General features: G+C 38.3%; 1 protein-coding gene across 6 annotated transcripts in view; it reads left to right on the forward strand.

Annotated features, from left to right (window-relative positions):
• The window catches only part of FAM13B (family with sequence similarity 13 member B), a 43,735-nt gene that overhangs the window by 13,082 nt on the left and 5,196 nt on the right, over positions 1-25,457 (forward strand). For 4 of the 6 annotated variants that reach the window (XM_074552505.1, XM_074552504.1, XM_074552507.1 and 1 more), the window contains 17 exons: positions 1,226-1,403; positions 2,029-2,173; positions 4,189-4,346; positions 9,974-10,015; positions 10,982-11,137; positions 13,023-13,158; positions 13,354-13,377; positions 15,606-15,673; positions 16,227-16,281; positions 16,658-16,805; positions 19,248-19,313; positions 20,358-20,568; positions 21,779-21,908; positions 22,362-22,443; positions 22,699-22,928; positions 23,257-23,340; positions 24,136-24,231. In XM_074552505.1, the coding sequence (XP_074408606.1) occupies positions 1,226-1,403; positions 2,029-2,173; positions 4,189-4,346; positions 9,974-10,015; positions 10,982-11,137; positions 13,023-13,158; positions 13,354-13,377; positions 15,606-15,673; positions 16,227-16,281; positions 16,658-16,805; positions 19,248-19,313; positions 20,358-20,568; positions 21,779-21,908; positions 22,362-22,443; positions 22,699-22,928; positions 23,257-23,340; positions 24,136-24,231 (2,009 nt within the window). The remainder of the gene's footprint in view (positions 1-1,225; positions 1,404-2,028; positions 2,174-4,188; positions 4,347-9,973; positions 10,016-10,981; positions 11,138-13,022; positions 13,159-13,353; positions 13,378-15,605; positions 15,674-16,226; positions 16,282-16,657; positions 16,806-19,247; positions 19,314-20,357; positions 20,569-21,778; positions 21,909-22,361; positions 22,444-22,698; positions 22,929-23,256; positions 23,341-24,135; positions 24,232-25,457) is intronic. The other 2 variants (XM_074552509.1, XM_074552508.1) reach the window with 2 other exon arrangements.

Below are 25,457 nucleotides of genomic sequence, written 5' to 3' on the forward strand. Positions count from 1 at the left end.
CTTGCTGCCACAGGACTTCAGTTAGGGTAAAAATGTTCTGCTTTTGGGTCTCTGCTTGTTCAGAATTTAAGTTTCAGGAGAGATGGGTTAGACAAAGCATGGAGATGTGTCTGTTCAGAGTGGTCTCATTATCACCTTGCTGTGGTCTTCTTGTAAAAGTCTACATTGTTAATGTACTTTTTTTTTTCCTGTTCTGTTTCCAAAGTGCAATTTCTAGAGTAAGAGCTGTCAATGAAATGTTCATTTTCATGTGTTATGTGTTTAGACAACCATTTTCTGTGCTTGGTTGCCTGTATTCAGCTGCTGTAGGTGTTGACTGTGTCTGAGCAAATGAAATCCTGCAGATCTTGCTTGGTGCTCCTGTGCATGCTCAGCAGGGCATTTACTCACTCTTTGCTTTGATATCAATAACTGGGATGTCTCTGCTCTCTCATCTAGAGGGGCAGAGATGGTTCATCATCTTCAAACATTTTTTTCCCTCTCTAACTGATCTTAGAAGAGTTTTCAAGTGTCTGAGAGAGAGAGGCCTCTTTGTATCAATTTTTCTCCCATTTTGCTTTCCTGACATTTCTTTCCCTATAGATGAAATTTCTCAGTTAGGTACAAACAGCTGTAAATCTTTGAACCTTGCTGCCTGTAAGGCTGATGGGCTAACAAATAAGATTTATGGGGACATATTTTGATGAAGAGTATAGTTAAATGGGGTGAGAAAGAGGAGATTTTATGGTGACCCTTTCTCAGATCTGAAATTGAATCAGCAAGCTTCAAGCTGAGCACTGTGAAGATGATTACATTGAGATAGCTTGGATTTATCAGTTAAGTATTCTAAAAGCAGGTAGAGTGGTGAGAATGGGATGCTTGTAAAGGAAAAGGTGTCAAGGCAGCGTTGCCAGAAGAATTTCAGTAGATGGCAGTTAACTCACTGTTGGAGCTGTTGCTGTCTCTAGGGCTCTTCTGTGGAGCTGCTGTTATGTAACAACGGTGAAACAAAAACATTTCAGAGTTTGCCCTCTGAAATCAGGAATTTGAGTGGGCATTAATTGGGGAAAACGTGCAGAAGAGAATGTGGTGGATTGTGAACAAATGCAAGAAAGTTTTCACATTTTAGGTTGTGGTTTGATCAAATCAGTTGTGTTTTCAGAAGTAATTGTCAGAGGCAAAAAGCTGATTACTGGCAAATAGGAAAAGATACCTTCTTTATGACTAAAATATTTTTATTTTTCAGATTATAATAATGAAGATGAATTTGGAAGAAAGTTGAGGTTCCTCTTGCAGCAGCTTCCACCTGTTAATTACAGTTTGTTAAAGTTTCTGTGTAAATTTTTAGCTAACGTAGCATCACATCATGAAGAAATTTGGTCAGCAAGTTCTTTAGCTGCAGTCTTTGGCCCGGATGTTTTTCAGTAAGTTAATTATAAAAGTTAATTCACTGTTTCTGTGGGAATTTGAGTGTCCCTTTGTAATTTTAAGTCATTCCTGGTCCCTGAGCAACAGGAATAAAGTGCACAATATGTTTCAGGCAGAATCCTTTTCTGCTCCCACCCACTCTCTCACCCCAGTTTGGTTTTACAAGTTTTGCTGAGATTTAAACAGCAGCTTGTCTCTGAGCTGTGGCATGAGAAACCACTGTTTTGATGATTGCATTACTGTATTTATTCTGAGGTTCAAATATTTTAGTGATAGTATGTAAGGCTACTATTTGTAGCAAGAAAACAGTTCTGGAAAAAGCCTGGTTAAGTACCAGCTTATACTGTTGTTTCCTCTCCACAGGAAAATATTTGACTTTTAAATACTCCTCATGAAAATTTAATTGACTGAATAGTTGCTAATTCGTGATTTTTAAATATAAAATGGTATAAAGCTTTATAAGGCAGTAGTGTGAGGGCATGCCTAAAGTTCTGTGTGTTCAGAATGGGTAGGGGGCAATGGTGTGAAGTGTGGCACTGAGTCATAGGAGACATCCAGAGGTGTTCTTTGGGGAAATGTTGCATTTAGATTTTTAAACTAAAACAGTGTTGAAATCTTCAGCATTTACACAGATGTGGAGGATCTGAAAGAACAGGAACTAGTTAGCAGAATAATGGCAGGACTTCTGGAGAACTACTATGAGTTTTTTGAAAATGAAGAGGAAGATTTTTCATCTACTAATGATTTAAGCTCAATAACTGAGCAGGTAAGAATATTTTGAATGGCTATATGTTACCACTTAACTGTTATACACATTTGTATTTATGAAAGATTTATTGAAATACAGGTTCTTTAGTATGACTTAGAAGTTTCTTGCAAACTGACAAAACCTGACATTTTCTTAGTGCTTGTGAAATTCTTGATTTTATAGTAAGTGTAGCTGTACTGTATAGAAAAATACATAGGAACTAAACCAACAGTGATATCCTGCCCAACACAGACACTTATAAACAGCTTTCTAATTACCAATTTAGGAATAAAGAGCTGTTTTTTGATCAAATGAAGAACAACTCTGTTGTTGGTCTTGGTCAAGAGTGTTTCTAGGTGTGTCTTACAGGAACATACAGGGTCTCACACTCCACTTGATGTTATCAGTGGTGCTTTCCTGTGCCAAAGTTTTTGAATGGTGTTTCTGATTCTAAGAGTTGAAAATGATGGATTTTCTGTAAAGAGGAAAAAGGGGAATAATAAACAGCTGCTCAGGTAGGTAACAAAAGAGTACTGAATTTTACAGCCTATTTCACAAACCCCTCCTCCAGCAAGACAGGTAAGGCAAGTACTGGGACACTTGGCTGCTTCTTCCCCCTGCAGTAGGTGCTGATCTGGTGTGCCAGGAGTGAGCAGTGTGTGCTGTGAGAGCTCCTGGGGCAAACTCTGCCCCTCTGCAAAGCAGGAGCCTGGCACTGAGAGCTGCCCCAGCCCTGCTGCAGGCAGGGAGCTGTTGAGCAGAGCTGGGCTGGGGCTCCTGCAGCTGGAGGAGTCACTGGCTTGGGATCACTGCTCTGGAAACCAGAGCTGCTCTGTGCTCTCATGCTTTGAAATCGCTGCCTTGGCTGTGCCTTGTTATGTGTTTCAGCAAAAGGCTTTCCTAAGTACAGAATCTGTTTGGTGTGTGATTTTGTTTGTTTTTTCCCTTCGCTGGAGGGCTGGTGGGGTGTCCCTTGAATTTCGTGGTGTCTCCAGCAGATGTCAACAGTGCACTTGTGTGAGGCCAGAGCGGTGGGACAGAAGGGCCGCTGTCCCTGCAGGGCACAGCAGCTGCCCCAGTGTGTGGGTGGCCTTGCCTTTGCTTCACTGGCACATCCTCTTGCAATTACAGAGGAAAATCAGGGATAAATACATTTCTTGCCTGGAATGTGGTGCCATATGACACGTTACACCCCTTTGAAAAACTAGCAAATATCTTCTCTCTGTCTTCTGTGTAATTTTAAACTTCTGGAGTTTCAATTTTTCTTAATTTAGTGTTTTTGTTTTACACTGGTGACAGATGCTATAAAGCATATTTTCTTGAGGCTGCTGCTTTAATTTTTGGGTTTGCAAGATTGGGAGATCAGTAATCAGTCACAGAGGCAGCTTGGGAGTCAAACAGAATCACTTCTTTCTCTTTACCTTTCCATGTTTTAGACATAGTTGCTTTTTAAAAAATAAAGTTTGTTGTCCTGAGTCGAGTCAAAACACTTGACTGTATTGTTTTGCTTTTTAAATTGTCTATATTTTGCTGCTTCAGTAAAAACATCTGTGTTTGGAAACAAAGAAACAAAAATAGACGAGAACACAGAAACTTTGTAAGTTTTCATTCCAAGCTTTGAAGTTTGGGTTCATAGATGTCAGTATTGCCTTCCCTAGGAGGGTTCAAAAATGCTCTGATACATGAATAAGGCTACCTGTGGAATAGAGGAGAATGATCAGTTTTAGACCTAGAAGAAGAAAGGTTGTGTAGTTCATTATTTCAGTGTGGTTGGGATTTTATTGTTTCTTCATTCTGCTTGTGTTCATTTTTGGCATCAGAGGTGCTTCATGCTTTTCAGTTTTTGTCCAGTGTTCAAGAGCAGCTTTTTAATGGTGTAGAATTTACAGTTTTACATAAAAGCAAGTCTGGTGTGCCTGGTTTTTCCTAAAATTGAAAGATATTTCCTTCTTCATGTTACTTTCATCTTTTAATTCCCTGGACCTCTTGGAAGGAGCATTTCAAGCCCTTAACTTTGATTAAATGTTTTTTAGATCAATGATCTCTTGGAGGAAGAGGAAGATGTAAAGCTTGAGCAGTCAGAAGAACTTCCAGAAGACAGCACAGAGAAACCTGTGGAAAGGCCAGCTGTGGTGCATCTAGATATGACAGGGAGTCTCTCAGATTCCAGGAATGTTACAGCATCAACAAGGTAACTTGGTTCTGCCTGGAGTTTGGGTTTAAGGTTTGGATTGTAATTTATTCTGTCTGAGAGAGAAACTGCCAGACTTTTGAGCTAAATGTTGGTGTGTGCAAAGTGAAGCTTTAGAAGTAGGTGCAGTTCTTAGAATAGTAAAATGTGGGTTAAAATAACTGTTCCCAGATTCAGCAGAGGAATGCCTGTAGGATCAGATGAGATTAAGTATGGGGATTTATGCAGGGAAAGTTAAAAAGAGCATATTTTAGTGAAACTGTAAAGTGGTATTTAAACAGTAAATTCTACAGCAGAATTAAGAAGAATCTGCATACTGGTAGATCCAAACCTGTTCTGTGCCATCCTTGCAATGGGAAATCCTGGGACTGTTTCTTGTCATGTGGTGCTGGAGAGCTGTGGGCAGGTTTGGAAGTTGCAAAATGTGATGTAGGCAGCAATGCTGGAGGGTGACCCAGCTTTAAGAGCAATTCCCATAAAAGAGTGTGTAAACATAAAATCATACTTCCATTTGAGAGCTTATTGGTGCTTGCTTAATACACAGATTTATATTTTACTTGTAGTATGCAAGTTTTTATTGCTTTATTTGTACTTAGAGTTTACATTCTGCAGATGGTGAGTTTTACCTCTTCCCCTCTGCAGCATGTGTTTAGTATGGGCATTGCATGTAAGAACTTGTAGGGATGAGTGAGGAGGAATTTATAATAAAAATGTGACTACAAGCAGAAGAAATGCAGGGAAAATCACAAGTAAGTCACTGCCTAAGATTGGGTAGTGGATTTTTGGTTGGAATGTGTTCAGCTGCTGGTTGCATGTTTCATTCTGCTTCATGGCAAGAAGCTGTAAAATACCAAATAATGCTTGAATCATTATTCTGTTTTGTAGTTGAAATTATATTTTAATAGTTAATTATCTTTATCAGTAATAAAACTTCGTATTTTTAGTTTGAATTACATTTTTAAAAAGTTGCAGTTTAGCTATTTACAGGTATTAGGTTGCTTCTGGAATGTGTAAACACAGCAGTAGTGACAAACTCAGCATGTTTGAGAGTTTAAATTGGATAGCCTGAAGAGACAAACATTTTTACTAGATGTTTAAGGTTAATTAAAAATGAATAGGCATTAATTATGGTTGGCATTGTAAATAATTTGTGGGGAAGGATAAGGAGGAATCCTTTAGAAGAAGGAGAATTTTGACTGTAAAACCAGAACAACTGCAGGAAACAGTTAAAAAGAAATAAAGTGAATGAGAAAGTGCTCTTTATTAGACTTTGAACCACTATAAATACTGTAAATATTTTCCCAAACCTGATGGCTTATATGTACACATTCAGTGACCTTTTTCTGGTTTTAGTTTCTTAATGTAAAAAAAAATAAAATTAAGAAAGCAGATGTTAATTTGAATGTATTTGGATTATTTATCTTTGTTCTGATGGAGGAAGGAGGAGGAGAAGTAGATCTTAAACGTGTTTCTTGTAGTGCTTTAAGCTGGGGTTTTGTTTCCTTTTTGCTATTGTCAGATTTTGGGAACCAAATATCTGTGTGTTTTGGTCTCTCTATGAAGAGTACTAAAAGAGATTGTTTATCTTGATTTGTACAATGGGGCATCTGACCTTCCTCCTTGTTATTTGGATTATAACTTGCTTCTCATTTTGCTCACTGTCTTTTTTCTCCACTCATTCTGTTTGTTCTTGCCCAAACCTGTGACCTTCCTGCACTGCCTGGTGTTAATTTCACTTGGAGTTCGAGATCTTGTGAGAATGGATAATCATTAATGCACGTTGGTTTAGTGACTGCTTGAAAATGGTATTTCTCATAAACCTGGGGAGTGATCTTTGAGCCCATTACCCAGCAGGGAGCATTTGTTGCTCCCAGGTTGCTGTTGAGCACATCAAGGAAATTTGTTCTCCTTTACCAGAAGCCTTTTCCCCTCGGCTCTTTGCCTTGTGCTGTCCTGACTTTTGGAGTAAAGAATTACTGACTCAGCATTACAGCTGAATTTTAAGACATGCTGTTGAAATAAGTACTTTAGAATCCTCCTCTGTCATTATTCCCAATTTTTCATCCCTAAGCCTTGCCAAGCAATATTTGCTTTAATTGGGCAGTTCATCTCCAGTGTTGTCAGTCAGAAGCCTCATATAAAATCTCTTCGGTTATATGTGTAAAAATATGAGATGTGACAGGCAGTAAGTTATATAAACAGTTTACTTTGTTTCTACTAAATGCAGTGACAAGGGCAACATCCTCACTGCTTCTGGGATATTTTTGTTAACCCTTTTGTTATTTAACTAGCTCTGATCAGAGAGAAGTGATAATATTAACACCTGCCAAGGGAGACAAAATCCATCCTGAATAGAAGAGCTGCCTAAACTGCTAAAGAATACATTATTCTTTTAACGTAGTGCTGTTTTTAGCATCCAAATACTTTTTCCTCCTTCCATCCTGGAAAATGTGTAAACAACACGTTAGGAGAGCTTTCAAGTGTTGATTGGGCAGCTTATTGTCAGGAGTGACCTCATGTTGCAGTCGATTTCTATTTAGACTGCAGCCTTTAGTGCAGCACTCCAGAGGTGCCGCGGGCTCGCAGGCAGCAGCATGCACAGCCAGCAGCCCTCAGCACGCTCTGCTGCCTTCCACATGAGGCATTTCTACCTGAAGTGCTCTTTTGGGATAGCAAAAATTATCAGAATGGCCTGCAAAGTTCTGCTGCACAGGTAAATAGATGAAAAGAAAATGTCATTTTGGTATGATCTCAAGTAAGGGTTTAACTTTTAAAGTTATGGGAGATTAAATGTGGTTTGGAGATACAAAAATGAAATAATAGCACAACTGATTATTTTAATGAGAAATATGAATCTGTATGTGGTCAGGAAATTACCAAGGAAAACTTGGACATGTTTTAATCCCAGTTAATGTATTTTTCTACTTGAGAGATGTTTTTACTGGGACCTTTTCTGGCTGGGGAGCTAATGCTGGAGGGGTTCTCAGAGGGAGTTAGCATTATGAAACAAAGATGTTTACCTTTCTGTGTCTTGCTGTGTCATGCTGCGTTAAGGCTCTGTCTGGCATTTTAAATTACAGCTTTTAAAAAGTATCCTGGAACTGTGGTAGGTGGGCTTAGAAGTTGTAGTGGCTTTTCACTTAAAATTGTCACATTCGTTTCAGAAAGTGCTTAATTGCTCAAGAGATTTGTTGAAGATGTAAGATATTCTTCATGTAGTAAGAGGATTCTTTAGGATTTGTAATACTGCTGATTTATGCACAGCTTTTGCTGAGTATCTCTAATGCTCCCAAAGGTATTGAGTGAAAGCACTGGAGATCCATCCTGTGCTGGGGGCTGAAGGTTACACACCAGGATGGAAAATTTCCTTCTGAACCATGTCTGGAATCATCTGGATTCTTTGGAGATGAGTTTGATTCTCCCTGTTCTTGACACATTTCCTCATTGTCTCAAGTGGTAGAAGAAAAGGTTTTCGAGTCATCAGTTTCCTATAAATAGTGTTTGTACTTGTGCCCTTGACTGAGTTTTTCTTGCTCTCTTTTGCAATTAGGGTGTTGCAGTGTTCTGTGCTCTAATTGCCTCATTTTTTTCCTACCAATCTGTCCAAGGAGTGACTGTTTTAATAGTAATTCAATTTCAATCTACACAATTGTGTATTTGTACCTTTAGAATACCAGCATACCTTTCATAATACAACTTTGTAGAACTTATTGAGATGGATACTAAAAGCTACATTTGTCATATTTTGAAATATTACAGGGATTTTTTTCCAAGATTATGCTTCTTTTATCTTACTTTGTTCATGAAGCTAAACTTGTAGCTTCAAATTTTCATTTTTTATTTCAAGTATTGTTAATACAGAATATGTTTATCAGGAAACTGACTTTGTACAGGTCATATGCTGAACTTCTGGGCATGGAAATACAAATGACATGTAAATATCCTAAGCTGCAAACTCCCTCCTGCCATTTTTTTGTTTGTAAGAAAAATATAAAATGTCAGCGTGTCCCCCCTCAGTTATTTGATCTGCAGCTCTGAAATCAGTGGCTACAAGATCTGGCTTCCATGTCAGGTGTTTTAATTTCCTGAAGCTGTGTCTGCTTGGAAGTAGAAGTTGAGGGTTGCCTGTTCTGTCAGTGCATTTGCAATAGATCAGCTTTGGCTTTTCACCAGGCAAACACACACACAAATCATAAGATGAACTTGATTTGTCAGCCAGTTTCCATTTTTAAAAAAGGGAAGAAAAGAAATTAAAAGCATCTCTGAGCACCTGCTTGTTCCCTTTGTGTCCTATGGGCTTTAAATGCTGTGCACTCTGCTCTTGGCCCAGTACAAGGTGTATAAGACAAACTAGTGCAGTTATTTTTAAATAAATACTTCAACCACTTTATCACCTATGCTTGTGTTTCACCTACTTGGAGGAAGGAAAAATAAAGAGTCTGCTTGAGGTGATTTCTCTCTAGTGGTGGAACTACTAATAAACCTTCTAAGTTCTAAGCAAGGAATTCTTTGCTGTGTTGAAACTATTCTTGGGTAAACAGAGAGACTGTCTGTGTTTTTTAGTGTGAGCAAGGCTCATGGCAGTCAGAACTGACAGGACACCTCCCAGAGCTTCTCCAGGGGAGTGGCAAGCTCCCTTGTATTTCAGGGTTTACCATATGCATTCATGAAAATAATATTTTTAATCAACTTTGGCAGCAGTGTTGTTTGGTAAAGAGTAGAATAAAATTTTCTTCATCTTCTTGAGCTTAATTATCTGTAATAGAAAGAAAAAGCCTTTTTTAACCTCCCTCTCTGCCTCCAACTTAAGCTGAAATTAATATTAAATTTTTTTCTGAGTGAGATGTGTGTGTTGCAATGCAGGGCTGTTTATAGCAGATTTCTCATTTTTATTCTTTATTGTCACTTTGTCTGAAGTTTTAAGTATTCTGTTTATAATAAAATGTTAATCATATTAATGAAGAATTTTGGAAGGATCACACACACATGAATGAACTGGCTTGTGTTAGTTATGTTGATTTCCACCCTCCCACCCCTCCTCGAGGAGCTTTCTAGGCTGGAGTGGCTTTGCCTGGAGATTTCCAGATGCTTTACAAAAATCGGGCTCCTGTCCCAAAATCTGCCTTCTGCTGGAAATGTTGTAGCTGTGCTCAGAGAGTGTTGTGGATCTGTTGAGCATTGCAGAACAAAATTATGCAACAGTGGGAAGAACCTGTGGAGGAAAGCAAAGTAATTTGGAATTTGCTGTAGGCAGCAAGGTTAAAATCTGCATTCTTAAGCAAGGTGTCAGGAAATGTTTGACTACAGAATGATTAGTATTTCCCATGGGAAAAACCATACATCTGAGAGCTTGGAGCTTCATAACACAACAAATATTGGCTCTGGAGAGACTGAAATCTGCATTGCTACTTCTACAACTTTCTGCCTCGTGATGCTGCTCCTTAAGATTTTGTTATTTAAATAATAAAGGACTGCAAATCAGGTGTTCCTTTCCTGTTTATTCTACTTCTGTTAGCTGCATCACATGCAATATTTAAGTATGTTTAGGTTGCTTTCTGTCGACTTCAAGACTTCTATTTAGTGTGAGAAGTTTTTGCATTATATTAATTTTTCTTTCTTTATTGCAGTGCTCATATCTCTCCCATAAGTATCTTGCCAGCCTCTGCAGAGTAAGTATAATGAAAATATCAAATGTTTGAATTGTGTTCTTACTAGAACATGCATAGAAGTTATGTATCCTTCAAATGAATCCAGTAGGTTCAATTACAGTTATGAAGGAACATATTTTAGTCTGAAGGATTTCACTGGTGGCATTTAACACTAACACAGGAAATACCAAATGCTGTCAGTGTTGTTGACTGCAGGAGCATGAAAGCAGAGAGTGCTTGCATCCAGACTCCAAAACTTTGGTTTTACACTTAGATACATCTGAAATTTTTTACTTAATTTTATAATACCATTCATATTGTAATTTTAGCACAAGTGATGCTGAGTAAAGTTCAGTGGAATTCTTTGTACATCTATGGAGGAAAAAATAAAAGCACCATTTCCGTTAAAATGGGATTAAATAGCTGAAGATTTTTACAGGAGGATTTTTAGAGGCCTCTTTTGTGTTGGGGATGAGCTGCCTGAGAGGTGCTCAGCAGAGCAGTCTGTTTTTAAAGAGTGCTCTTCTTTTCTTGATGAAATTTTGGGTGTATCCTGTGTCCTTCATTAGGTCCTTGCTGATTGTTGCTGCTCTTTGTTGGCTTTTGCCTTTTAAGATGACAGCCCTGTTCAGGAGAGGGTGCAGCCACATGAGATGAAGTGGAGCCTACTCCAGGGTTGATTCTGACCTGTTATAAACACAGTATTTTATTGTCACATTAATCTCTAAGGCTTTTATAAGTTTTTGTGTATAGTTGTTAAAAAATAGGTTAGTTATTGTAATGTGTTGATTACTTCTAAAATACTGTTGATCAACTTCACAATACTTCATGTAGATGAGTAATTTCCACTGCTTTTTGGAAAAGCTAGTCTCTTTTGCCTTGAAGTACTGCCATCAAAGATTATTGTCATGTAAGGTTTATCTCTGCCTTTCTGTCTACATGATCAAAAGTAGATCTGTTACTAGGACTTTTCCATCTTTTTTTTAGCATTTTAGAAAGAACAATCAGAGCAGCTGTGGAACAGCATCTTTTCGACCTGCAGAGCAGCTTAGATAACGATCTGAAACACATACAGCAACAACGACTGGGCTGTAACAGTGAAACAAAACATCCCGGTGGGGATGAGGAAGGATCTAACAACCAGTAAGATTTTGTTGTGTCTGTAATGAATTCTGTAGGATTGTGTATCTTAACTCTTCTAAAAAAGACTACCTTAATTCTCCACCTCCACCCAAAAGTTACAACTTTGGCTGTTGAGTTCAGTTTTATCTATTTTAAAGCAAATCAACTTCCATCAGGTGCCAGTAATCAATAGCTCTTGAAGCAAATATTCTAAATTGATTTTGTAGCTAAGAATGCTGTAAAGTGTAGTATCTGCTGAATTCTGTGCAAATAGCACAGAAACTTAAATTTATTCAAGTGCTTTCATTCTTATCTCATCAGCATGACTTACAACAAAATTTTAACATCTTAAAGCCATTGTAGATTCTGTTTCATAACCCTGTCTTTCTGTGTCAACACAGCTACTTTACTGCTCTGGCTGCCAGTGGCAATGAAACAGCCAAAAATGGGTAGAATGACCACTGTGGGTCTATTTGCCTGCAGTTCCAGCCTTATTTGATCAGATTTTATTTTTCTTGTAAATCAGGACAGATTCTGAGTGTAGTGATTGCCATGGCAGCATTTGGAAGCTGGTACATTTTGGTACATTTCATTAAAAATAAGTAGTCGTGATTAATACCCAGATTTCAAAAATGTGTGAAGATTTCAGTACTGAAATTTCTTTGTTGCTCAGAACTAGAATACATGAACAGAACCTGAAATGCATGAAGTGTTCAGCCACTCAAATGCTCTTTTCTAAATTGTTCAATCTTTAGTGGTTTTAGAAGACAGGAATAAAGTTTGTAGTGGATCATAAAAGTAATAATCATTGCTGGTAATGATCAATTAAATCTGAGTTTAGTGCTAAAGATTCAATGTCTTTGAAGTCATGTGTAAGTGGGTAATTGCCTCACAGCCCTGGAGCAGCTGAATTCCTGCAGTCCCAGGGTAAGTGCTGTAAAGGTTGGCTGATCTCAGAGGGGGAGGCTCCAAGTGCCATCACTGCTGGTTTGAAACCAGAATCCTCCTCTGGCACAGGCACTGCTGCAAATGCCTCTGATCATCATTCCACTGTGGATTAACTGGGAGAGAGGATACATGATATTGTTCTACAAGGGGGTGTCTGGGTTCTTTAAAGCAGCAGACAGTGCACAAGGCAAATACACAGTTAAAATAAGAACTGAAAAAAGCAGTGATCCAGTGCCAGTTTCTTAGTGCTAATTTAATGGCTGGAATTAAGAAAAAAGAGCTAAAATGTTAATTTTCAACCCATCCTGTTTGTTTTCTCTATATCTGATAGAGAAGGAGATTTCTTGATGTGGTCTGGAATTCTGTTTGTGTGAGGGCAAGGAAGGCAAAGCAGTCAAAGGCTTGTGATGAATGACAGAGTCATGTGGTGGCACATAAAGAATATATGTGAATACAAATGTGGTGTCAATTAGTTTTAATCTGGCTGTAATGTTACATGCCTTGGATTGAAGTCTCAGCAGATTAAATGTTAGAAATAATGGGATTTCTCACTGGAGGGGAACCCAGTGACAGTAGCTATCAACTAACTGGCTTTGGTACTGAGGGGAGTGTAGCCACAGCAGTGTCATTGAGTCCCTGTAGTTTCAGGATGTCTTTGCTTCTGGCTGTTGTGTTTTAATTCCTTAGGTTGGTATATAAGTGTGGGGTATATGCCTGGCTCTTCAGACAAGAAACAAACACATTTTAATATGTCTGTCATGTCTAGATGTATAAAACATCATATTAATAATTAATTTTGCCTACAGGTCAGAATAATTCTGTTCAAAAAGAAACCCAAGCAAAAAACATCCTGATGTTTGATAATGTTCAAGGGGGGGAAGTGCTTATTTTTATTTTTATTTTTTTTACTTTTAAAGGTGTAACAACAGATTTCTAGTCTTTCTGTTTGTATCTTTAGGAATGATGTTATTGAAGATAATGACACTGGTAGCAGTGAAAACACAGGAGACTGCTCTGGAGTATTGGTTTGCACTGATTTAGACAGTGAAGCTATGAAACATGATACTGTAACTGAGGAAGAAGAAAGTATTCAGGTGAGAGGAAGAATCTCCTGTATATCAAATCATAAATTGCTGCAACTTTAGTGCTCTAGAGATCCAAGTTCTCCTAGGATCTCTGATGTAGTGTTACATGGTGCTCTTGCTCTGTCAGTTGTCTTCCTGTTGTGCCATGTGCACTGAGAAATCTCTGTGTGTTTTGACTGATATTTTTCCATTCTTCTTTCACAGACACCAGCCCTTCCTTCTGCTGAGGTGAGTTGGAGTATGAGGCAGCACAGCACTTTTTGGAGCAGCCTCTGTGTTAGTGAAGGCTTCCTGAGGAGCAGCATAGCTCAGTCACCTTGCATGGATCAGGAGAGGGGAGCAGTCACTTTGAGACTTTGCAGCCTCTTGTGCTTGTGCTTGGTTTTGTCATTAGCTAATTACAGCCTCTCCTCTCCATTTTCTAGTTTCTTTTGTGGTAGGCAGAGATGTCCTGTTCTTTTCAGCACATCTTTATCTCTTCCCTAGTTGATGCAATCAGGGAATTCTGCAAAATATGTGCTGACAAAAATGAAATCAAGGATAACAGTTAAAGTGCAAGAGAAGAGAGTATTCTGCCACTCTGCATCAGGCATATGCAGGTGTCAGATAAGACCTTCCAATGACAAAACCAAATCTATAGTTCCTTATTTATTTGGTATCACTTTTGTTGTTACAAATCTAAATGATGAATTACGTGGGTGGAGAGGTTTGTTACATGTGTAGAGAAGTTTCTGCAATGGTTTTCAGCTTCTTGCCTGTGAGTCCATAAATCTTCCTGAGGGTTTCCTGAAAGATAAACAGATAAGCAAACCTATTGTTTGTAGACTTAAATTAACTAGAAGAATTTAATAGGTCTTTGAACTTGCAAAGATGGGAATGGATTCCTTAGCACAGTGAAACTGAGCTGTCTGGAATCTGTATTTTTATTAAAATGTTTCTGTAGTGCTTTTCACTATTGTGATGTGTTCTGCTCTTGGGCTTTTGTTTGCTTTTGGGGATCCCAAATGACTCTGAATCACCTAGCAAGCCAAATTTTCCAGTTGTTCCCACAAAGTAGCCTATTGTTTTGGAATCCCATTCTGTAAATTAAATTTCACAGAATGTATTCATTGTCCTGGTTCTTTCCTTTAGTGCCAAAACTTGGTCTAAAAAATAATTAGATTGTTGTCCTATAGCACAAAATGCATAAAACATGATGTTTGATGTAAAGGGGAATATGATGCTTGTGAGTGCACAATAGAAATATTTTCTTGTCACACCTGGTGGCATTCTTGGCCTTTTTGTGCTTTTTGATGGACTTCTGTCCATTGCTGGCAGTAGTAAGGTGACATTTTGGTGTGGAGTTTTGTTTTTTTCAGTGTTAGTTTTTTCCATCTTTTTAATACACTGTTTTAAATGTTATTGGAGAGTTGTTCCATTTGGGGAGAGGTTAAAGAGAAATGTGGTGATTCTCCTGTGTGGAAGGAGTTGGAGAGGAGTGTGTAGGGTTGTAGGAAAAGAAAGTTCTGCTTGTGAGGTCTCCTTGGGGCCCAGAATGGAAATAGAAGCAGCTGTTAGCACAACTCGAGTAAGTGTGACTGTGCAAGACTTGTACAGCTCAGCTCCAGGCTGGAAATTATCTGCTGGAGTATGACAAATGCACTGTAATTAAAAATTGTTTCCCCAGATTGGAATTTGACTTGAGGACTGAAATAATATCAGCAGAAGAACGATGTTTTTTCTGACAGCAGCATAAAACTGGCAACTGTCGGTGTGTTTGAAGTCTCCTGGTAACTTGATGTTATCTTCAGGCACAGGAAAGATCATTTTGTGAGAATTCCTGAAGTCTAAAACCAAATGACATATTTTATATTTCAAATTTCTTTTATTCCCCCAAATAAGACACTTTTCTGAAGAAATCAAGTACTGGGCCTTGGCATAAATACTTTTAGTGAACAAAGCAGTGACATGGATTCATCTGAACTTGTTTTGTGAGATGGTGTCATAGAACTGACAGCACTTTTTCATCCCCTTCCAATTTCTTGCTTCTTTATTTAGTAACAGGGATTAGTAGCTCCTTTAAAAAGTTTGTCAGCCTTGTTTCATTTCATGTATGTTAGATACAGCAAAAACTCAGAGGTTTTTGAGACTAGCATGTACAAACTGCCATGATTTTAGTCACCCCAGAACTTCATATCATGAGTGACAATTTTAGGTACAACTTTGATTGAAGAAATAATAAAAATGGTTTATCTGAAGATGGAAAGTCAGTATCTGAGTTCTGGTGATTAAAACACCTGGTCACTGGCCTTAATTGAGATGTAAAAATGTCACATGGTTAAAAAGTGTGATTTCCATCCCCACACACAAGAAAGTTTTAGTTTTTGAGGGCATTTTGTGGTCAGAGATGATTATGGAAATGTTTTCTGTTGAGAGAGCCATTCCCAAATCTTTCTAAATGTACTTTTTCCTAACAGACTGCAGACATATTATTGAAACCATGTGATGAAGATGAAGATGTTGATGAAGAAAATAATAGTGAAAGGTTTGTGGTTTTCTGTACTCATACAAACCTATATAATTAACCTACAGCTTTTTTTTTTGTGAACAGCCCTATGTTCTGGGCAAGAGAAACAGAAGAATAAAAATTTATTTTCTACAAAATATTTTGACACATTTTATTGCTCTTAATGATTGAAGAATTAATGTTAGCAGCAGTGCCTAGCCAGAAAGCTTTGTTAATTTGCAGCTTTAGTTCAGCACTGATTGGAATTTCAGTTTTTTTTCAGTTCAGTTTTAAAATGTTGACTCTCTATTTGAGAATAAAGGTCTGAGCTGGTTTTATTTTCAGCTGTGTTCAAGTCTAGTTGTTTACATGCTATGACTTGAAATCCAATGTGAAGATCAGAAAGTGGAAAAAAGGTAATATAACTTTTATCCCTCAGAGTTTTAATTATTGCCTGAAGTAAATACATTGGCTGTCTGCTTAAACTGCATGGGGTTTGTAAAGAAAATGTCAGGGGAGTGTATATTGTTTACTGTCCCTTTAAAATTATAATGTCCATTTAAAATGACAATGAGGTCTGTCTTCTTTTTAGGGAAAATAGTATATTGCTTGATGGCAATGATAGAAATTCTTCAGAGGCATTTCTGGTAAGAAAGATTTTGTTTCTATACAGATACACAGCATCTTATAAGAAATTCAAATGTGAAGTAACACAAACAATTTAGTTTTTAATATCTTATGGTGGTTAATGCTGCAAGGCTTGCAAGACTTCTGTTAGAGAGCTCATCATGTCACTTCACAGAAACTTAGGGCAGCACAGCAAGTTTGTGCTTATGCATCTCATGTAAGAAATGTTTTGGAATGTAAATAATTGATTGCTGTTGCAGTGTGTGTGTCTATTTTTAATTCCTTGTGTTTGGAGAGATTTCTTTTTTTCCGTAAAATTTCTGAAAGTGCTGGAACTGATTAAGTACCTGATTTCCAGCTGCTAGGTAATAATAAACTTGTGTTTTTTAAATCCAGGATTCAAGTAGCAAGCCTTGTGATCTCAATGCAAACCCTGATTCAGAGGTGCTGGGGGACGGCAGCGTTCACGTTCCCGAGGAAGCTCCGGCTGCCCAAGTGCCACATCTGGATCTGAAGAATGTGGCTGAGGGTGACAAATGGGAAGGTAATTCTCACTCTTTAGCTCACACTGTAGTTAGGGAGGAGTGATAAATAAAGCTATTTACAGAGTAAAAGCAGGAGATGACAGCATGTTCCTGTACACATGGTAAGATCAACCAAGTCATGACATAGGTCTCATCTTGTTTCAGAACCATCTGCAACTTAATTAAGGACCTTAAAAAAATATAAGGAAAACTAAAGAAAGAAAGCAAAGAAGTCCAAGTTTCATTCTAGGTGGTGTGTTTTGTTTTGTTTTTGTTTTTTATTGTTTTAAAAGTTCCATGACCCTGAGTCTCTTATCCAAGTCAGTTTGTCAAATTATATAATTTAGTTAAAATTATCATTGTGTCTTGTTTGTCTTTGTTTTATTAAGTGTAAACTATTGAATTGGCTGAATTTGACGTAAAATTACTAACCCGCCAAACGCCAGCAGTTCATATTTCAATTTTCCAGAAAAATTTGTCAGTTGTTTTGGTTTCCATGTCATTGGAGAACTTGAAGCAGCTCTGAATTTTCAAATAAAGGCTGAAGTTGCAGATGGATATTTTTCTGTGCCCCGTCTCCTTCCATGGTTTGCATTTTAGGAGAAGAAAAATACTTGTAACAGTTTTCTCTCAGGCAGGATTCCCTATGTTTGTGATCATATTCTTCACTGCCTTCCAGGTTTAGCAATCCCCTGAGCTTGTGACTTGACTGAATTTTATTGCTCAAATGTTTGGTTAAACTATTAAAACAACCATAAGTCCTTTGTAACCAGAGCAGAACACTCTTGTCAATACCTTCTTTTCAAAATACTTCTTTTTTTATGTCTTCCTTATATCATGTTTCCTCTGCCTGGTGTTGGAGTCATCACACCTTAAAAAACAAGTGATCTAAGGTGCTAAACCACAGTGAGCTGTCACTGACAGTGCAATGGCCACAGGCCACTCAGTTCTGGTTTGGAAAACCTGCAGTACAACTTGATAGATGTGTGCAGGTTAACGGTGCAGGGACAGGGTTTTAACTTTCAGCAGGCTCTTCCAGTGACAGCTGTTCCTTGAGATGCCTTGAAGTGTCACAGTGAAACCTTAGCAAGGAATCACTGCACTGAACTTGTGGTTGCAGTGTTGGAAGTATTAAAATGAGGGAAGGAAAGCTGGAATGTGTGTTCTGTACCAGTGCAGCTTGGAGCTGTCAGCACATCCAGCTTTGTCCTGAAGCTCAAGTGGTGAGAACTGATTGGTGGTTTGTCACTGCTGTTGACTGTCTTGCAAATTAATTGACTTCATCAGCCCACATTTCTCTTTTAACCCTTTTGCAAATAATGAGGTTTGCAACTTATGATTGGCTTCGTTTGTTTTGTACAATATTGGCTGGTTGGTGCTCTTGAGCCCTAGCAAACTGCACATTCAGGGTATGTCCTGGCACAAAGTCAAATTGCAGGCACCCAGAGACACTGAGTCCCGGTTTCCATTCTTATTGCCCAGGTTAAGAACAAAAGCTAAAACATAAAAATCCTGTTTATGTTTTCAGTGTTTTATTTAGTTTAATTGCTTACTTGCACATTACATTTTGTTGCATCCTCTATTTGTGCTAAGATGACTTAATATGTATTCTCAGAAGGTTTGTGGCATCCATTTTCATTATTTCCTTAAATCTGCTCATGAAGTTGCTTTTGGTTTTACTTCCCCAAATAGCTTTATGACTCTTGTTTTGAAAATAGAGCAGTGTATCTCTATAAATTTATATTATAACTTCTTGGTATTAAATCATGTTCTTTGCAAGAGGTCTTAATCTCACTGTGAAGTATTTGGGCATTGACTGTACTTCAGTCCTGTTTAGGATGGTTATTAGGAACTCAGCCTTCCAAGACACTGCAAGTCCTTGTGGCATTCCATTGAAGTAGAGTGATTTTGTTAAGAAACCTGTACTAGTCCAAATTCAGTTCCAAGGTTTGGGTAATTAAAGCAAATCTAGTAGAAAAATAAAGGCCTGTATGCAACAGGGTTCTTGAAAAGCAACATCAAATGCTTGCTGGCCCAAAGTGAAAATGCAGAATGGTTTATATTTATAGATTTATATTTCTGAGTATTTTTTCTGCATTTGCTCTGCTTTTTGGAAATCACCACCATCTCTATTATTTACAAGCTCTGATCAAAAACATTAGAGCTTGCCTTTGTTCATGTGAGGATGCACGAGTCTCTTATTAAACTGCAATAAGTCTTTACTATTCCTCTACCAGTTCTTTGTAAACCTTTCCAGTAAAAGTTCAAATTGGCTGAGGACTGAGCATCCTTACCTGCCATGGGAATTGCTTGGAAGCTGAGAGTGCTCAGGGCCTGCTCCAAAAAGATGGGATGTTTTTCCCTGGTACTGTATCTTCCTGCTTTACATGTTATGTATAGTTTGTTCTGACTGTGCTGTGTGTTCACTTTAGTATTTTTGCCATTCTTTTTCATTTTATTAGCGCCATGCCCTATCACTTTCCCCCTCATTGATTTCAAAACAATGCATCTGCAGAGAGAAGGGGAGGGTAAGTATGGTTCGCCATACGTTCAGTTATCTGCCTTTTGATAGTTGATGGTTTGCTTTCTAACTAACCCTTCACCTGCTGTCCCTTATATCTTGGGAATATTCTGATCTGCAGCTTTTTTGTTGATTGAAAAAGGTCTCCTCCTTGTATCTTGTGCTGTGCAAACAGGCAAGATCACAGCTGAAAAACAACAAAAAATTCCCAATCATACTTAGTAAATGTGCAGTGGAAAGCAGGTACAAGGGTTATTTTTTTTTTGAAGATTACTTTGTGGGTTTTATTGTTGTTCTGCACACTTTGAACCCAGTTTTCAAATTTCTGATTTGAACTAGGAAAAAGAACAGGCAACTCTGAAAGGAAAAGGGGGGGGTGGGATTTTAAATTGAAGTAATTGAAAGGCTGTGTCAGCTTTTTTTTAGACAGCAAAAAAACCATGTCAATTATAAGAAATGGTAGCAAGGAGCTTTTCATAGGGATTTGAAAGAATTGATTGTTTTGGAATCTCCCTAAAAAATCACCTTCCACAAATTAAGAAATCTCTTTTTCTTAGTGTTGTAAAGGTAGATTTTATCATAAGACCCAAAAACACTCCTTGAAAAAGATTTAAACAAATGGGCATTGTCCCTAAACCTTCTTCAAAACCAAGAGGACCAACTTTCAAAGTACATGCATACAGTATGAAAATGAATTTCCACAGTAAAATACTGGAATGGACAATAAACATATTCTTCTTATTTTATATTTCTGATACATAAATAAGGCTCTCTTACACTGTTGAACTGCTCAGAAATGCATACTCCCAAGATACACTTTGAAAAAGGGATCCTAGTGTGCATACTTCATTTCAGTACCTTTTTCTTTCAGTTTTATGACAGAATTTGTAGCTTTCTGATGCATTTCACTGTTTTTATTCACTTTGTGTATGACACCACATCCTCTAGAGCATACAAGACTAAGCATTGGGTTCGCATTTTTGTTTCAACTCTTGTTGATAGTTCTGGTAACAGAAAAGTACCATTTTGTGTCTTTTTTTTTATCTTCTAGATCCATTTCCTGCTTTCAAGTCTTGGCAGGAGGACAGTGAATCTGGAGAAGCTCAGCTTTCCCCACAGGCTGGGAGGATGACTAACCATCCATTGGAAGAGGACTGTCATCCCATTTTGTCACATCGGAGTTTGGATTTTGGGCAAAGCCAGCGTTTCTTACATGATCCAGAAACGTTGGACTCTTCATCCAAAGCACTTTCTTTTGTTAGGTGTGTATTTTATTGCAGTCTGGAGGGCAGGATGTGTTAAGCCAGGATGAAAATACATCTGTTTGAGATTGCCACGAGTTTTCATGATCTGAATGAACTGAAGACCAAGGTCAAACACTGTGTGACCATTTGGCTGCTCTGCCTGCCCAGGAGCTGCTGCAGAGAGTTGGAGCAGAGGTTCAGCTGGGGTGGGATCTGGCTCTCCAAGTGGCCTTTGACAGATGCTGAGGGAAAGAGGATAAAAATAGGACAAGATTGCAGAGCTTTCCCTGGCATTTGGTCACAGCTTGGGACAAATGGCACTTCCTGGGCTGAAAGTAGTATTTATATCCTTTGTTTACCAGGCTTTGCTAGACTCTGCTCTGATTTTATGGAAGCTCTGGCATTTTTTTTCTTGTATTTTTTTAGCCTAGTATATTAGAGTTGTCACTAAACAAGCTGCAGGTTATTTGTATTTGTGAACTGGGCAGTGTGACCCTCCAAAACTGTAAATAACTTGTGACCTGTACTGTCTGCTCCTGTTACTGGGAAAGGGAAGTTGAGAAGAATTTTCATGCTTGTTAGGGAAGAAATAATCTCATAAAAATGAGAAAGCCTGAAACAGGAGATTGGAACAAGTTTAGAGTTTCTAGTCTGGCAGATTTATTGATGCAAAAAGATCCTTGTGCAAGTTTTCTCTGATTAACCACAGAAGACATTTACCAAGTACTGTTAAAATGATGTAGAAGACTGACCTGCAGAAAGTGCTGATGAAAATCGCTGCTCTCCTCATTCTGAGACTAATAAGGATCTGCTCTAGTGGATTATTAGATTAGTATTGCTAATATCTTGAACTGCATAGATTTCACTGGCTGTGTTGAGGGATGTTTCAGGCACTTTGTATAATAAGTGTTATGGAAAATTCTCATGTCAGTCTTGAAACAATAAACACTTTGCAAGAGCAGCAAATGTCAAGGAGCTATGTGAAAGATGATATAAAACCAAAACCACATACTTTCTAAGTCTGTTAGCAAAATCTAAGAAATGTATTAGTAAGACTAACAAATTATGTGAATACTTTTTGGCTTAATTATCTCTTAACTTACCTGAGACAGTTGAGTGAAGCTGTTTAATTCATTCATGAAGAATGAAATTATTAAACTCTTTCTTAAATATACATGTTGTTTGCACTCAATTATCTAAATGACATTTTTAAAATGTTTTTAAACAGAACACGAAGAGCATCCTTTAGCTCAAAAGATGACAAAAGGGAAGATAAGACACCTTATCAGCTTGTCAAGAAATTACAGAAAAAAATAAAGCAATTTGAGGAACAGTTTGAAAAAGAGAAAAACAGTAAGGTAGGTTAGCACTTCTGTCTTTACTCAGGTTAAAGGACTGCATGGGAAGGCTGAGTGACTCTTGTGGTTCATTATTGAATAACTGTTCACAAATGAGAATTTTGTTCCACACTGCAAAAGGGAGCTGAGCAACAGCAATATTAGAAAATGTGCCAGAATGCCAGAGCCAGAGGAGGACAGAGTGACAGTTCTGCTGAGAGACTGAGGCCATTTCAGATGTGTGGAAAAGCAGAAGTGTCTTACCACTCCCTGGTTCAGCTGTCAAAGTTGTTTCAATTTTATTTTCAGAGGTGTTGTCCTTATGTTGGCACTGAGATCTGAACTGATACTGAGTGGCATTCCTGTAACTGTTCACATTCACCATCACAAATCTTACCAAATCTTGAAAGAAGTATTTTTAAACAAGATTTAGTGTGTTTATTTTAATATGTAGTTTATTTGTATTTTTTTCAGCCCTCCTATAGTGATATTGCAGCTAATCCAAAAGTTTTAAAATGGATGACTGAACTTACCAAATTGAGAAAGCAAATAAAAGGTAAGAGATTGCTACAGTTTCTTTTTCTCTTGCAACACAAATTATCTCCATGACTGAAATGGCTAAGTCATTCGGTAAACTTCCACAGCACACAAAAATGTTTCATTTCTACATTCTGCATTATTCAAAAATCAGATTATTCTTATGGCTTTAGTTCTTTAGGAGGGAAACTTTCCATGTGCAAATTGCTATACTTGCAGTTAAATAAACTGTGTTATTTTAAACCTTTGGACTGAGCAGTTTTTCTCTTTTCAGATGCAAAGCAGAGGAGCTCAGAGGGAGAATTCATACCTCAAACACGTCCACGAAGTAACACTCTTCCAAAAAGCTTTGGTTCCTCTCTTGACCAAGAGGATGAGGAAAATGAGGATGAGATGAGGGTTGTGCAGAAAGAGAAGAAGCCCACCAAGGAGGCCACACTTGAACTCATTTTGAAGAGATTAAAGGAAAAACGAGTTGAGAGATGTTTGCCAGAAGATATAAAGGTAAGCATGAGGTCATGGATAGGCTCTTTCAGAGACAATAAGGGGGAAATAGAGCACTTGAGATACCACTTGATCACATGATGATGCCTCTGGCTAACACCCCCTTGCCAGGCCATCATATTTCTGACTCAGTGGGGAAATTGTCAACATGAACCACATTATCATTGCTCTATATTAAAATATTTACAAATTTGTGCTGACAATATTGAACAGCTTTAAATGGAAGAAGGTGGGTTGTATGATGTTAACTAAGCTAAGTTTGGCTTAGGCATCTGGATAGCGAATAAAAGTGACTTGTGTTTGATTAAATGCTAATTATTCTTGATAGAAAATGACAAAGGACCATTTGGTAGAAGAGAAAACATCTCTCCAGAAGAGCCTCCTGTATTATGAAAGCCAACATGGACGGCCGGTAATGCTTGGCTTTATTTCAAACTCTGCCATTGTGTGCATAGACAGCAGTAACTCTTGAGCAGTACTAAGACCAGAACTTAATGCTGGTGTGGGGGTTCTTCTTTTTCCTTCTCCAAAACATAAAGGTATCTATTGGCCTCCATGTTGCCATCTGAGGAACTTGCTGCATTGACTTCTTAAAAAAGAAAAAAAGTATGTATTAATAGGCCCGCTTTTCAGAAATCAGCAGTTTATATGAGTCTGCAAAGTGATGGGTGTCATTTGGTGCCTTATATGTCTGTGAGGCAAAGAGATGTCTGAAAAATAAACAAGATTATTGAATTTCCTCAGAAAAGACCAGAAATGTTATTCTGGATTTCACAGAAACAGAAATGAAAGGACAGTTCCCACCCCCCTTCTCTACAGTTTCATCTTTTTCTTTTTTCCCTTTCATTTCTGTAGAACCATCATCATTGCCAGGCACACATCTTTTCCCTCATTTCTTGGTCCCTTTTTGCCTTTTTCCATGGATATTTAAACACAGGGTTTGCCTGTGCTGAGGCTCCCCTAATTTTTAGGAACCACTTAAATCTTCTCCCTGAAAAATACAGGGTGTTAAAGTGAGAGAGAATGAAAAAGCACCCAGTTATTCCCTTTTATCTGCACAAACCCCCTTTCATGCACACAGTGTAAGGCAGTTTTATATTCCTAGCTGGAATGTTGGTGGCCTGGCAGGAGAAGCACACAGCTTTGTGTTTGCTTGTCTGTGATGGAGTGACCGGTATCATTAATTCTCTGGTTTCTCTGCCTCTAGGTTACTAGAGAAGAAAGACATATTGTGAAGCCACTTTATGACAGATACAGACTTGTAAAACAAATGTTAACTAGAGCAAGCATTACTCCTATTCTTGTGAGTAAAACAAATGCTATTTCTGTTTATTTTCCCACTTCTGAACTGCGAGGCTGCCTTTAGAAAAGCTAGTGACACTGTTGTGTGAAACATCTTTCTTGTGGAAGATACAAGATATTGTTGTCATTGTACTTGAGGCATTTGATTGATTTACAGCTGAGAACAGAGCAGTTCCAAGCTGTCTGTGACCTTGATGGCTCTTGGGAATTAAATGGTTCTCTGTGGAAGTAAGTGAGCTGTGCTAACTTGCTGTGGCTGAGATGTTCCCAAGTGCCTGTGCTAGGTATGGATCCCCAGGACATACTGTACTCTCAGTCCTCCCCAGAATAGTAACACCAGTTGCAGTGCAGCTTGCTGTCAGCAGAGGCTTGAGTGACAGGATTGCCATCAGAACCATTTCATTCCTTCATGCTTCCCCAGAGAGAGACATGTTACAGCACCTGCAGCATCTGTACAACATCCCTGCTTTTTCATTGTGTTTTCACTTCATTTCCTTCTGAATTTTCTATCCTCTCTCTGTGGTCTTTTAAGAGATGAGGAAGAAAAGTTTTCATACTGTGCAAGGAGATTGATGTAACCTTGTTTATGGTACCTGTAAAACAGCTGGGGAATGACAGCCAGCTGGTTTTGTTCTGCATGAGCCACAATCCAAGCCTTGCATACTGACCCAGACTTGCAAAATACCTGTTTGGATGTTGGCTGCTGACCCTTTTGGAAGGAAGGGACTGCATAGCTGACACGAGATAATCTCTTTGCATACAGACAGTTCTTCCAGACACAGGTAGCTGGGCTTACTCAGCAGCAATTTAATCTCCTGTTCACATTGTCACTGACAGTTCTGAGCTCTCCCCTCTGACCTGGAGTACACTGAGATAAATGGACCAGGTCAAGATTCTGCCTTTCTTGCACAGACATTTTTTTGGTGGCTCCTTTTAAAGAAAAACATGATTTTTGTCACAGTCAGGTTTAAGGCTTTTCTATCAGAATCCCTTTCTGAACTCCATAAACACAGGCTGCTCTTAGGCACCAGTTTCTCTGTGGCTGGTGAGTCACAGCTTTTGGGTAGTGCCCTTGATTGATTGAACTCTATCCCATCTCTCCCCTCAGAAATCTGACTTCAGCTGAGATGGATTTTACATTCTGGGCAGCCTTATGACTGTACCATAGCCATTCTGGCTTGTTGGCTGTGAAATAAAGGGATGGGTTGTAGCCCACCAGAAGGATTT

Source organism: Zonotrichia albicollis, chromosome 15 (genome assembly GCF_047830755.1).
Source record: "Zonotrichia albicollis isolate bZonAlb1 chromosome 15, bZonAlb1.hap1, whole genome shotgun sequence".
In the NCBI taxonomy this organism is placed as follows: domain Eukaryota; kingdom Metazoa; phylum Chordata; class Aves; order Passeriformes; family Passerellidae; genus Zonotrichia; species Zonotrichia albicollis.